Source organism: Schistocerca americana, chromosome 7 (assembly GCF_021461395.2).
Source record: "Schistocerca americana isolate TAMUIC-IGC-003095 chromosome 7, iqSchAmer2.1, whole genome shotgun sequence".
NCBI classification, from domain to species: Eukaryota; Metazoa; Arthropoda; class Insecta; order Orthoptera; family Acrididae; genus Schistocerca; species Schistocerca americana.
This window is the reverse complement of record NC_060125.1, coordinates 311,247,066-311,261,744: the sequence shown is the minus strand read 5'-3', so window position 1 is coordinate 311,261,744 and position 14,679 is coordinate 311,247,066. Positions and strand designations below refer to the sequence as shown.

General features: G+C 40.4%; 1 protein-coding gene across 1 annotated transcript in view; it reads left to right on the top strand.

Annotated features, from left to right (window-relative positions):
• Positions 1–14,679, top strand: part of LOC124621889 (putative Ras-related protein Rab-33) — a 112,802-nt gene that overhangs the window by 24,481 nt on the left and 73,642 nt on the right. The window contains exon 2 of the mRNA XM_047147360.1: positions 2,896–3,015. Coding sequence (XP_047003316.1) covers positions 2,896–3,015 — 120 coding nt within the window. The remainder of the gene's footprint in view (positions 1–2,895; positions 3,016–14,679) is intronic.

The following is a 14,679-nucleotide window of genomic DNA, read 5'->3' as shown; positions in this document are numbered from 1 at the left end:
TGGTCTGCAATAATGTTCACATAGTCCACAGCTATCATTTTGCTTTCGATTACTACCGTAGGTCCCACGGAAGCCCAGTGAATATCCCCCAGACACCCAGTTTATGGAGCCACAGGTCATCTTATACCATACCTGATGGTGCACCTGTTTTTGGAGGTGGATGAAAACCACATGTAATGTTACACTGAGCTAGGATTGTGCTGATTTTGTTTGATACTTTCCCAGCAAATGCCATACACACAATTGTGTTGTCCTTCTTGTGTTCAATTTGCTGGGCATATACATTCTGCCAGAAAGCACTCCAATTTGTCTCTTGCCGTATTCACTCTTCTCGAGTCTGTCAAGGTGGATGACCTCCCTTGGTAGGCTTTCCTCATTCAATATTGCACAGGCTTTGTGTACAGGGGTGCGTAACACACTCTAATGCTCTGAAGGATGGGGCATCTGGAGGCAGGCAGGTGAAAATCAATGTGGATGGCTTTCCTGTACACACAGTGTCCCATAGGGCCATCTGCTTTGTCCTTGACTAGGATGTCCAAAAATGAGTGTTTGCTGTTCTCTTGCAATCACATGGTTAATTTGGTGCTGCTTGCAATCACATGGTTAATTTGGTGCTGGGATGCTGAGTGTTCAGATGTTGGAGGAACTACTGAAACCATTCACTGATGTGTGGTCACACCACAAATGTGTCTTAAATATATCTGAAGAAGTTTTCATCACTGAAAGAAAAAAATGTAGATGAAAAGACAAGTTCAGAGATGTTGGTCATAGTGGGACTGAACTTCTCCCTGATCAGCTGTAGTGTACTCTTCCAATTACTAAGGTCACAACTTTAAAGACAGACACTAGCAGAAATGGCCACAAAAGAGCTATCTCACAGTTACTCCTCCATCTTTTATAGTCACAGTCAGGAATAATCTCTTATTCTAAGTGAAATTTTTGTGATTCTCATTGACACAGAAATCTGTTATTCCATATATGACTGAAACGTCTTGTGCATCAATATATGTGACTAAAAAAACATGCACAAATTGTTTCAGTTTGTTGTGATCTTCAATCTGAACTCTCCATGTTAATCTGCCATGTGCAAGTCTCTTCATTTCTGCATAACTACTGCAATATACAAAAGTCTGAAACTGAAACTTCCTGGCAGATTAAAACTGTGTGCCCGACCGAGACTCGAACTCGGGACCTTTGCCTTTCGCGGGCAAGTGCTCTACCATCTGAGCAACCGAAGCATGACTCACACCCGGTACTCACAGCTTTACTTCTGCCAGTATCTCGTCTCCTACCTTCCAAACTTTACAGAAGCTCTCCTGCGAACCTTGCAGAACTAGCACTCCTGAAAGAAAGGATATTGCGGAGACATGGCTTAGCCACAGCCTGGGGGATGTTTCCAGAATGAGATTTTCACTCTGGAGCGGAGTGTGCGCTGATATGAAACTTCCTGGCAGATTAAAACTGTGTGCCCGACTGAGACTCGAACTCGGGACCTTTGCCTTTCGTGGGCAAGTGCTCTACCATCGAGCAACCGAAGCGCGACTCACGCCCGGTACTCACAGCTTTACTTCTGCCAGTATCTCGTCTCCTACCTTCCAAACTTTACAGAAGCTCTCCTGCGAACCTTGCAGAACTAGCTCTCCTGAAAGAAAGGATATTGCGGAGACATGGCTTAGCCACAGCCTGGGGGATGTTTCCAGAATGAGATTTTCACTCTGCAGCGGAGTGTGCGCTGATATGAAACTTCCTGGCAGATTAAAACTGTGTGCCCAACCAAGACTCAAACTCGGGACCTTTGCCTTTCGCGGGCAAGTGCTCTACCATCTGAGCAACCGAAGCACGACTCACGGCCAGTACTCACAGCTTTACTTCTGCCAGTATCTCGTCTCCTACCTTCCAAAATTTACAGAAGCTCTCCTGCGAACCTTGCAGAACTGGCACTCCTGAAAGGAAGGATATTGCGGAGACATGGCTTAGCCACAGCCTGGGGGATGTTTCCAGAATGAGATTTTCACTCTGCAGCGGAGTGTGCGCTGATATGAAACTTCCTGGCAGATTAAAACTGTGTGCCCGACCGAGACTCGAACTCGGGACCTTTGCCTTTCGTGGGCAAGTGCTCTACCATCTGAGCAACCGAGGCACGACTCATGCCCGGTACTCACAGCTTTACTTCTGCCAGTATCTCGTCTCCTACCTTCCAAACTTTACAGAAGCTCTCCTGCGAACCTTGCAGAACTGTGGCTAAGCCATGTCTCCGCAATATCCTTTCTTTCAGGAGTGCCAGTTCTGCAAGGTTCGCAGGAGAGCTTCTGTAAAGTTTGGAAGGTAGGAGACGAGATACTGGCAGAAGTAAAGCTGTGAGTACCGGCCGTGAGTCGTGCTTCGGTTGCTCAGATGGTAGAGCACATGCCCGCGAAAGGCGAAGGTCCCGAGTTCGAATCTCGGTCGGGCACACAGTTTTAATCTGCCAGGATGTTTCATATCAGCACACACTCCGCTGCAGAGTGAAAATCTCATTCTGGAGTCTGAAACTGCTTACTGTAGTCAAGCTTTGGTCTCCCTTTACAGTTTTTACCCCCAAACTTCCCTTGATTACCAAACTGATGATTCCTTGATGTCTCTGGATGTTTCCTATCAACTAATACCTTCTTTTAGTTAAATGGTGCCATGGATTCGTTTTTTCTCACATCTCAATTCAGTATCTGTGCATTACTCTCTCCATTACTTGTCCCATATACCCATTGAATCCAAGTATCTGCCCTTTCCTCCTGTCTTCTTTTCATAAGCAAACAGCAGCACATATTTAATTCAACCTACAAGATCTAAATTAAAACATTCTTATTCCAATATATCTGTATAAACGTAAACTATTAACACATTGCTTGATGTTTGCAGTTGCAGCTGTGGGACACAGCTGGACAAGAGCGCTTTCGTAAATCTATGGTTCAACATTATTATCGAAATGTTCATGCTGTTGTTCTGGTGTATGATGTGACAAAATTAGCATCTTTTCAGGTAAGTGAATGTTCCTTCAATTTGAAAGAGAGAGATTTGAATGTGTTGATTTACCTAACTGTTGCTGCCTGCATCCACTCGCCTATATTATAGCTAAACTTACTCTCCTTTTTCCTTCTCACTTGCTGTCATATAAACGCAAGCTATATAAAGGCCAACAGGTTATTAACTGTCGGGTTTGGTTTAAATAAATCACAAGTTTTGAAGTAATGTCAGCAGTATTTTAATTGTATGTCAAACTGAGAAATATACTGATCAGCAAAAACATTATGAGCACTGCCCACTGCAGCATAGGATGCCACCTGGTGGCGTTGCATGCATGTTGACCCAACATCGTTAATTACTACTGTAGTGGGCATGGGAGCATCGGGATTTGAACATCGATCAGTGAAATATATTGGCTCTTCGGGTGAATCACATTTTTGCTGCACTAGGTTGATAATCGTCTCCACAAATGCTGTCACCAAGGAGAATGGTGGCTTGAAGAGTACAGCATGCCGTGAATGCAGGCTGGTGGGGGCAGTATTATGCTATGGGAGACATTCCCTTGCACTTGCTTGGGACCTGTGGTAGTAATCAAAGACACGCTGACAGCTGTGAACCATCTTCATCCCTTCACGCATGATGTCTTCCCTGATGGCAATGCCATCTTTTAGCGGTATAATTGCCCATATCTCGGAGACAGAACCATACTGCAGTGGTTCGAGGAGCTTTACAGTGAACTCACTTTGATGTCTCGGTGACCAGATTTGCCTGATGTAACCTCCACAAACATACCAACAAAGTGTTGTTTCCCTGATATGCAGAATCAGTGATGTATTTATTTCTGAAGATGGACAAACAAGCTATTAAGCAGCTGGTCATAATTTTTTGGCTCATCAGTGTATATCTTGGTCTCAACTAACACTGACCTCACTCTTAATCTGGCCAGATCATCATTTAGTAATTTTGTGGAGGTAAGCCTAGGAATGAAAAGTGCAAATAGTAAGAGATATTTACAATATGTTGAATAACCTACTGAAAGAAGCAATACATTGTATCATAGCACCATTAACATATTCTGTAAAGTTATGTCATGTGGGAGGATCTTATGTTATCCTTAAAAACATTCAACGTGGCTCCGGTGTTTAAGAAAGGCAAAATATCTGAGCCTGTTAACTGAGGACAGATTTTATTAATCCCAGTACTAGTCAAATTTTTTTGAAAACATGTTTCAACAGATATATTGGTACCTAGATCTGAGCAAGAGGTTAAGCACCTCACAGTTTGGTTATAGGAGTGTCTACTGTAGAACTCTTCATTAGAAACATTTTATCAGCAGTCAAAGACCATTCTCACACATGGATAATTTCCGTGATCTAAGCGAGACCTTCAGCTATTGATTACTCAGTGTGGCTCTCTAAACTGTAACACTATGGAATTATTATTATAAGTAATTATTGTTATAAGTAACTGAATCCATTTTATAAGGGAAAGCAGTTTGCAGCTTCCAGAGTGATGTATATTCTGAGGAGACTGATGGCACTTGTAACTTAAGAACATGTAAGAATAGCATATTTTGTATTTTTCAGTCTGTTTTGGGTTCGAATTAGTGCTTTGAGGAAACTACAAAAATGTAAATGGTATTTTTGTAATTCAGAAGAAGGCAATCAGAGTAGTTGCAAGGGTAGATAGTAAGCTTTTTTTTCATTAAATATAAGCTCTTGACAGTAATTAATTTATATATATTTTTACACTGTTAATTATATAGTTGCTAAACATACCTGTAACAAATTGAAAACATAAGCATAATACTAGAACCTGTACATCTCTAGTCTTACCACAGAAATTAACAATATCCATGTTTATGCAGCAATTAAAGTGTACAACAAATTTTCTAAAAGTACCCAGAGCTGTTGTTACTGTTGTGGTCTTCTGTCCAAAGAAAGGTTTGATGCAGCTTTCTGTGCTACTCTATCGTGTGCAAGCCTCTTCATTTCTGATTGACTACTGCAATTTACATTCTTCTGAATCTGTTAGTGTGTTCATCTCTTGATCTCCACCTACAATTTTTACCCCCCACACTTTCTTCCAATACTAAGTTGGTGATCCCTTGATGTCTCCGAATATGTCCTATCAACTGATCCCTTCGGCTAGAAGTCAGGTTATGCCACAAATTACGTTTCTCTTCGATTCCTCCTCATTAGTTACATGCTCTACTCATCCAATATTAAGCATTCTTCTGTAGCACCACACTTTAAAAGCTTCTTTTCTCTTCTTGTCTAAACTGTTTATCATCAATGTTTCACTTCCATTTATGGCTACACTACAGGGACAAATACCATCAGAAAAGACTTCCTAAAACTTGACCTATATTTGATGTTAACAAATTTCTCTTCTTCAGAAATGCTTTTCTTGCCATTGCCAGTCTGCATTTTATATCCTATCTACTTTGCCCATCATCCGTTCTTTTACTGTCCATATAACAAAACCAATCTACTATTTTACATGTCTAGTTTCATAATGTAATTCCCTTAGCTTCACCTGCTTTAATTCAACTACATTCCATTGTCTTTGAATTCGTTGATGTTCATCTTATATCCAACTTTCAAGACACTAGCCATTCCGTTCAACTGTTCTTCCAAATCTTTTGCTGTCTCTGACAGAATTACAGTGTCATCGACAAACCTCAAAGTTTTTATTTTTTCTTCCTGAACTTTAATTTACTTCCGAAATTTTTCTTTGATTTCCTTTACTGTTTGTTCAATGTACAGATTGAATAAAATTGGGGATAGGCTACAACCCTGTCTCACTCCCTTCCCAATCATTGCTTCCTTTTCATGCCCCTCAACTTTTATTACTGCTGTCTGGTTTCTGTACAAGCTGTAAATAGTGCATTTTGGTCCACGGATTTTACCCCTGCTACCTTCAGAACTTGAAAGAGAGTATTCCAGTCAACATTGTCAAAAGCTTTCTCTAATCTCCAATGGCTATAAACATGGGTTTGCCTTTCCGTAACCTATCTTCTAAGTGCATTAAAACTGATGGTTTGGTAATATTCACATCTGTCGGCACCAGCTTTCTTTGGAATTGGAATGCTTATATTCTTTTCAAAGTCTGAGGGTATTTCGCCTGTCTTATAAGTCTTGCACACAAGAGTAAGAGTTTTGGCATGGCTGGCTCTCCCAAAACTATCAATAGGTCTGACGGGGTGTTGTCTACTCTTGGGCCCATGTTTCAGCTTAGGTCTTTGAGTGCCCTGTCAAATTCTTCTCGCAGTATTATGTCTCCCTTCTCATTTTCATCTATGTTCTCTTCTGTTTCTATAATATTGTTTGCAAATTCTTCTCCCTTGCAGAGACCCTCTATATAATCCTTCCATTGTTCAGCTTTCCCATCTTTGTTTAGGTCTGATATTCCAACAAAGCTCTTGATGTTCATAAAGCTTGTTCTCTTTTCTCCAAAGGCCTCTTTAATTTTCCTGTAGGTGATATTTCTCTTTCTGCTAATGATATATGCTTCTAAATCATTACATTAGTCCTCTAGCCATTTGCACTTCATGTCAGTCTCATGTTTTAGACATTTGTATTCCCTTTTGCCTGCCTCATTTGCTGCATTTTTATATTTTCTCTTTCATCAGTTAATTTCAGTACCTCCTGTGTCGCCCAAGGATTTCTACTAGGCCTTGTCATTTTACCTATTTGATTCTCAGCTTTCACTATTTCATCTCGCAAAGGTACCCATTTATCTTCCACTGCATTCCTATCCCCTGTTGTAGTCAATCATCCCTAATGCTTCCTCTGAGACTCTAAACAACCTCTGGTTCTTTCAAATTATCCAGGTCCCATCTCCTCAATTTCCTACCTTTTTGCGCTTTCTTTAGTTTTAATCTATAGGTCGTAACAAATAAATTGTGGTCAGAGTCCACATCTGCCCATATAGACGTCTACAATTTAAAATCTGGTTCAGAAATCTCTGTCTTACCATTGAATAATGAATCTGAAACCTTCCGGTGTCTCCAGGTCTCTTTCAAGTATACAGCCTTCTTTTATTAATCTTAAACCAAGTGTTAGCGATAGCTAAATTACGCTCTGTACAAAATTCTACCAGGTGGCTTCCTCTTTCATTTCTCCCCACCCCCCCCCCCCCCCACCCCCCTCCCCCACTCACGCTTAGTATCCATCTATTTTTACTTCTGTTCCTTTTCCTACTATTGAATTCCAGTCCCCCATGACTATTAAATTTTCATCTCGCTTAACTATGTGAATAATTTCTTTTATTTGATCATACATTTCTTCAGTCTCTTTACCATCTCCAGAGCTAGTTGGCATATAAATTTGTACTCCTGTGGTGGGAGTGGGTTTTGTGTCTATCTTGGCTACAATAATGCGTTCACTGCGCTGTTCATAGTAGCTTACCCACATTCTTGTTTTCTTATTAATTATTAAACCTACTCCTGCATTACCCCTATTTGATTATGTGTGTATAACACTGTATTCACCTGACCAGAAGTCCTGTTCCTGGTGCCACCGAACTTCACTGATTCCCACTATTCCTAACTTCAAGCTATCCATTTCCCTTTTTAAATTATCTGATCAATCTACCTGATTAAGGGATCTAACATTCCATTCTACAATCCACAGAAGCCAGTTTTGTTGCTCCTGATGTCTGTATCCTCCTGAGTAGTCCCCACCCGGGTATCCAAATAGGGAACTATTTCACCCCTGGAGTATTTTACCCCAGAGGATGTCATAATCATTTAGTCATACAGTAGAGCTGTACTTTTCCCTTGCTTACAGCCATTCGCAATACCAGCACAGCAAGGCCATTTTGGTTCATGTTACAAGGCCAAGATCAGTCAATCATGCAGACTGTTGCCTCTGCAACTATTGAAAAGGCTGATGTTCTACTCAGGAACCACATGTTTGTCTTGCCTATCAACCAGAGTATGCCTCTCAAATTATTTAAGAAAAAGCTGTACAGTTTCTTATCAATTTAAATCTTCAGAAGAATTCCGCAACATGCTGATTATGAGTATAACTTTGTAACACTGTTTTTGTTCAGAATTTCTCATTAAGAAATATTAATATCCTAAGTTAAACATACTTATGAATCCTGCACAATTTATGCCAAATGTGTAATAAAGTCTCTGAATACATTAACACTCGGTATCATAGTCTAAGGTGACCAGACCACTTCTGTATAAGCCCCAGCATCTGACAATGTGATCAACAGTTGGTGCAGAGATCAGTTACATCACATTGGTGGTATACTCATACTAAATAGCATTTCTCCCTCAACCTGAGAATAGCTACACAGCTGAAATGATTCCCTATTGGGTTTTCCACCTGTTTTCCACCACTCATTCGTACACCAGCACATCAAAGAAAAAATTATAAAACAACCGTCAGATTCATATGATATAATTACACCGACAAAAGATCAGGCTAGCCCGAAAACTAACTTTGTTATAGTTGCTAACAAGGGAAAGTTACTAGTACCCTTGTTAGATTTTTGGGTCACTATACTTGCAGATATAGAATGGCAGATATAGAATGGCAGATAATGAAACAACTTGTTGAAAATTTTGCGGGGTCTGGATAGGACAAGAGTCAGCTTGATAAACTGAGCAAGAAGCTTATTTAAGCATGTTTAACACTTAGAAGCATCTTTCATTGCAAAAGGAAATTGTATCTTCATTTATAACATTATACTCTCCGTTTCCTTGTGGAATTTTTGTCTGGGGTAACACAGCTTAAGCCAATAAACCACAAGAGAGAGCCCTCCACAAAAATGTGCCAATGGTGTATGGCTGTACCCTGAGTGTCATTTCTGGAAGGAGTGATAGTTGGTGACTAATCCTTTCATCACTGCAAGAATCAGAGATGATGAGTGAGAAATGGTTCCTCTCGAAACCATTTTAAGAGTATTGAAAAATAGAAGGTATGATGAAGATGAAGCAGTTCATCCTATCTGTGCTCCACAACAGGAACAATGCTTTATGCCTGAGTCACACACACAAAGACAAAAGGCATAGGCTTGATAAATGATATATTGTATACACAGTATGGTCGTGCAGTTTTTGTAAAAACTGGAATCAAAATTTGATCTGTGAATCTTCATCTTTTCATGGCACAATGATTGTCTCATAAAATTTTGGGTGTGCAGCTGCGCAAATTTCACTTTGTCTTTCAATATTTCGGCTGTGTACTGTCCAGCCTTCTTCAGAGTGAGTCCGGTGACTGATACTCCAATACTTGCTCAATCCTTTTAAACCTATGCACCATGTCATTGTGCATGTGGCTGCAGATACACAAACCAAGTGGGGTGGCGCAGTGGTTAGCACACAAGACTCACATTTGAGAAGACGACGGCTCAAACCCACTTCCAGCCATCCTGATTAGGTCTCCTGTGATATACCTAAATCACTTCAGGCAAATGTCAAGGTGGTTCCTTTGAAAGGACAAGGACAATTTCCTTCCCATCCCTCCCTAGTCCAATGGGATTGATGACCTCGCTGTTTGGTCTCCTCCCACAAATGAAACAACCACAGATACACAAGCTGCCAGAGATGTTGTTTGGTGCAAAGAGGTAAAAAATATGCATGAAATTAGATCTATGGCTACACAATTGATCCACATGGCGATGTCGCAGTATCATGTGAGATACCGTTGCGATGTCTTTGTGAGTTTGTTACAGATAGTACCATATTCCATGATTTGCCCAAGCTGAAGCCACTATCTCTATTAATTAAATTCCTTGCCAACTGAATTTCAGTTGCATCTGTCACTGTTGATCCCCACAGAGATGAAGTTAAGGCTAAAATTTGTATCTTATCACACACCATAGAGTGCCCAGTTTCAATAACAGTGCTCTGCCACCACTGTAAGAGCCGGTGTACCTGTGGTGCTCCGTGCACCTGTCAGGAACTATACATGCCCTCTATCTGATGTACGAATGGCCACACTCACAGGGGATCCAGTAACCCCATGCTTTCGAAGCATTTTCTGGAACCCAGGAGTAGTACTGTCTTTGGGTGGAAGGCGAAAAATCACTGTCACTATGTGTTTGCTGAGGACCCATCCTATTTTTGATGATAGGCTTCCCGTGTATGGCAGAAAAGCCATGGATTTAAAACTTTCCATGTCTTCTTCTGCATATCTTATTCCCGCTGTTGGTTTCATTCATAGTGCCTTATGTATCTGCTGTGGAGAGTCCCCGTTGGCTTCAAAAACTTTTCTCTAGTGTAGAAATTCATCCTCCATACTGCTCTCATTGGAAATGACATATGCATTGTGTACCAGAGTTCTGCGAACACTCATTGTCTGTGAAGGATGGTGGCAGCTATTTGCATTTATCTATAAATCTGTTTGGGTCGGTTTCCAGTATACTGCATGTACCAAAGTGCCAATATTTATGCATCATATCAAAACATCGAGAAATGGCAGGAATCCATCTTTCTCGATTTCCATCATGAACTGAATTTGTCTATGGATGGAATTTAGATGATTTAAGAATTGTTTCACCTTATCTTCATTGTGAGGCTACACTACAAACCTGTATCAACGTACCTCCAAAATAGTGTGGGCTTCAAGCTAGCAGATTCCAGCGCCTTTTCTTCAAAGTCCCCCATAAAGAAATTGGCCGCCAAGGGTGACAAGGGACTACCCATGAGACATCATCAATCTGCTCATAAAATTTCTTATTGAATAAAAAATATACGAGGTCAAGACATGTTTAAACAAAGGTGAAATCTCTTTATCAAATGCTTTGGCAATGAGAAATAATGATTCTGAAAGAGAAACCTTTGTGAACGATGACACTACGTCAGAACTGACTAATGTATCAGAACGGTTCAGTTTGAGTGATTTTAGTTTGCCAGTGAATTCTGCAGAGTTATGTATGTGATGAGCGCGTTTTCCCAGAGGAGACCCTAATAACGATGCTAAGTGTTTGCTACAGTCACAGGTTGGAGAGCCAATGTTACTCACTATCAGATCCAGAGGAACATGTTTCTTACAGATTTTTGGAGGTCCATAATGCCTAGGAGGAACCACCCCACTTGGTTCCAATCTTCAGGTAATTTCTGGTGGAAGGGGGTAGGCATTCAGAAGCAAAGTGGTCTTCCTTACCAACTGTTTGATGGGGTGTTTACTGATCTTCTGGTATACGCTATCACTCAGTAAACTATTCATTTTATTGTGATAGTTGTCATGAGGCATTAAAACAGTGATATTACCTTTATCAGCTGGTAGAACCACCATCTCGGTATCCTGGCGAAATTTAAATAGTGCATCCCTCTCTGCCATAGGTGTGTTACTCCTTTCCGGGTAAGCCTTCGTAACTGCTCCACATGTTTTGTGTCTTATTTCTTCTGCTGAATCCATGGAAAGAGGTCGAACAGCTTCTTCTGTGTCACTGATGAATGCAGGTATTGGCAAATGCTTGGGCATGAATGCAAAGATCAGACTTTTACTTTACTACACGACCGAAATTTTATGGAACAGTCATTGCACTGTAAAAATATGAAGATGCGCATTGATTACCTCTTTGCAGAGGAGACCGTTTTAAGTGTTTGGCAATTGAATGAGTTACGAGACTTGAGAGCGAGGTTACCGAGTTCGATGAGTGGACGAGTTACAAAACTTGAGAGTGAGCTAACTGAGCTCTTTAAGTTTTTGGTCACAACATAGTTCCGAAGTTTGCCAGGTTAGTACTTTTCATAAAATCAACTGACATGAATAAGATTTTAAGGAATGTTGGTGCTGCTGCTGTTAAGAAGATTCACTTTACACGCCAAAAGTTGGAACTGGATTCTGAACAATTTTATTGCCTACATCTGAAGATATCTATGGAGTTACCCTACAATTCATGGAGCTGGACAGATGGTATAATGAGAGCGAAGTCAGACTAGGTTGGTAAAGTGAGCATTGCGAGACAGATGGCAAAGTTTAGCCAGCTTGAGACGTCTTCACAGCAAGAAACTGTTATTTGATGCTCTGTCATTAATGTGATGGATAAAGATTTGGATGATGTTACATGGTGGTTTTAAATAAAGGACTGAACTTTGCAACAACGCCAAAGGTTTTACCAAAATCTATGTTCATCAGTGCCATTGAAGAAGCTGTTTGACCTCTTGCTATGGATTCGGCAGAAGAAATAAGACAAAACTCATTGAGCAGCTATGAAGGCTCACCCAGAAAGGAGTAATATTTCTATGGCAGAGAGGGCTGCACTATTTAAATTTCGCCAGGGTATCGTGACGGTAGTTCTTCCAGCTGATAAAGGCAATGGCAGTGTTTTAATATCTTGTGACAACTATCGTAATAAAATGAATAGTTTACTGAGTGATAGCACATACCAGAAGATCAGTAAAGACCCCATCAAACAGGTGGTAAGGAAGACCGCTTTGCTCCTGGACACCTACTCCTTTCCACCAGAAATTGTGTGAAGAGTGATACCACGTGGTGTGGTTCCTCCACGGCTTTATGGGCTTCCAAAGATCTGCAAGAAAGTTTTTCTTCTGCATCTGATAGTGAGTAACACAGGCTCTCCAACCTGCGACTGTACCAAATACTTAGTGAAATTATTAAAGCCTCCTGTGGGGAAAATGCACTCATCACAAACATAACTCTGTAGACTTCACTGGCAAACTAAAATCAGTCAGTATCATTGCCAATGAGAGCAGTCTGGAGGATGAGTCTCTACACTTGAGAAAAGCTTTTGAAGCCAACGGGTATTCTCCACAGCTGATACGTAAGGCATTAGGAATGAAACCAACAGTGGACATAAGAAATGCAGAAGAAGACTCGGAAAGTTTAAAATCCATGGCTTTTCTGCCATACACAAGAAGCCTATCGTCAAAAATAGGATGCATCCTCTTGCCCTCCATTGAAGACAGCAGCTCTCCTGGCTTCCATTAAACATGATTTGATGCTTTGGAGGCCTGGGGTTACAAGATCCCCTGTGAGTGTAGCTGTTCATACATCGGACAGACAACATGTACAGTCCTTGAGAGACACACAGTACACCGCAGATACAACTGGTTCTTACAACCTTAAAAATCAGTGGTGGCAGAGCACTGTATTTAGACTGGGCACTCTATGGTGCAAGTTAACATCGAAATTTTAACCTCAACTTCATCTTTTTGGGAGTCAGTAGTCAGTTAGCAACTAAAGGCTTCAGCTTGGAGAAATCTTGGAATCTGGCACTTTCCGTAATAAGCTCACAAAGACTTTGTAACGGTACAGCTTACAGTGGTACTTCGGTATCACCATGTGCATCGACTGTACGGCCACAGATTTAATTTCATGCATGTGTTGTACCTCTTTGCCATCAACCAATGTTTCTGGCACCTTATGTATCTGTGGCTGCATGGCCAGTGGCCCAGTCCACAGGTTTAAAAGGCTGGAGCAAGTGCTGGAGTGTCAGTCGCCCGGCTCACTCTGAAGATAGCTGATTTATCAGAAGAAAAGGAACAAAAATTTGGTCTCTTTCTGCTACCTAAGAAGGTATTATTGGTGTAATTATGGTACAAGTGAAGATTTGTGACATCCACATACAAAACAGTGGCAGAAGAATTTCCATTCTACCCTATGAAGAATTTCAGTTCACATAAAGTTCAGTTTTTAGTTTGCAATTTTAATAAGCAGAACATTGCGGAGATGGAGATTGGCAGTGGGAATCATTAGCCTAATCAAGTGGGTGTCAAAGCTTTTGTATCTGTAGCTACCTTGACTTCAACTTAAACGTGCATAGCTCCATCCACACATGACATCTCACTTGAAGTGGGAGGGGGGGATAAATAAGCTGAAGTGTCAAAAGAAAAATAAATAATAATAGTTATTTCTTTCTTAACTTTGACATAACACTTTTTAATCAACTTTTAATGTTGTTACATCTTATTCCTGCAACAAAATCAATGGGAAGGACGAGCTTGCTATTTCATCTTAAGTTCTTCAAAGCTCTGCACAAGAGTGGAAATTGTGACTCACATCTCTTTCTCCACGTTTGTTCACTATCTATATTTTGCCTGGTAGAATTCTGCACAGAGCATAATTGAATTATGGCTAACACCTGGTTTAAGAATTATGAAAGATGGTTGTGTATGTGGTAGAGATCTGGAGACACCAGAAGGTTTCAGGTTGATTATATAATGGTAGGACAGAGATTTTGAAACCAGATTTTAAATTGTAAGACATTTCCACGTTATGAACTGTAGATTAAAACTGAAGAAATTACGAAGAGATAGGAACTTAAGGTGATGGGACATGGATAAGTTGATTAGATTAGATTAGATTTACTTTCATTCCAATTGATCCGTAGTGAGGAGGTCCTCCAGGATGTGGAACATGTCAGAAAAACAACAATACATGACAAATATTTACAACTAAAACAAATAAGCTAATGTACCATTCCACAGGTCCCAAGTGGAATGATCATCATTTTTTAATGAACACCATATGAAAGAATCATTTTACAAATACTAATGCACTGAATTTGAAATAAAAAAGTTTTTTGTTTATTTATAAGGTAGTAAACATGTAATAAAACCACTATAATACTTATTTACAATGAACACATTACTGCACTGAAATGGTGCAGAAGTTAGATTGTACTTGAGGGAAACATTCCACGTGGGAAAAATATATCTAAAAACAAAGATGATGTGACTTACCAAACGAA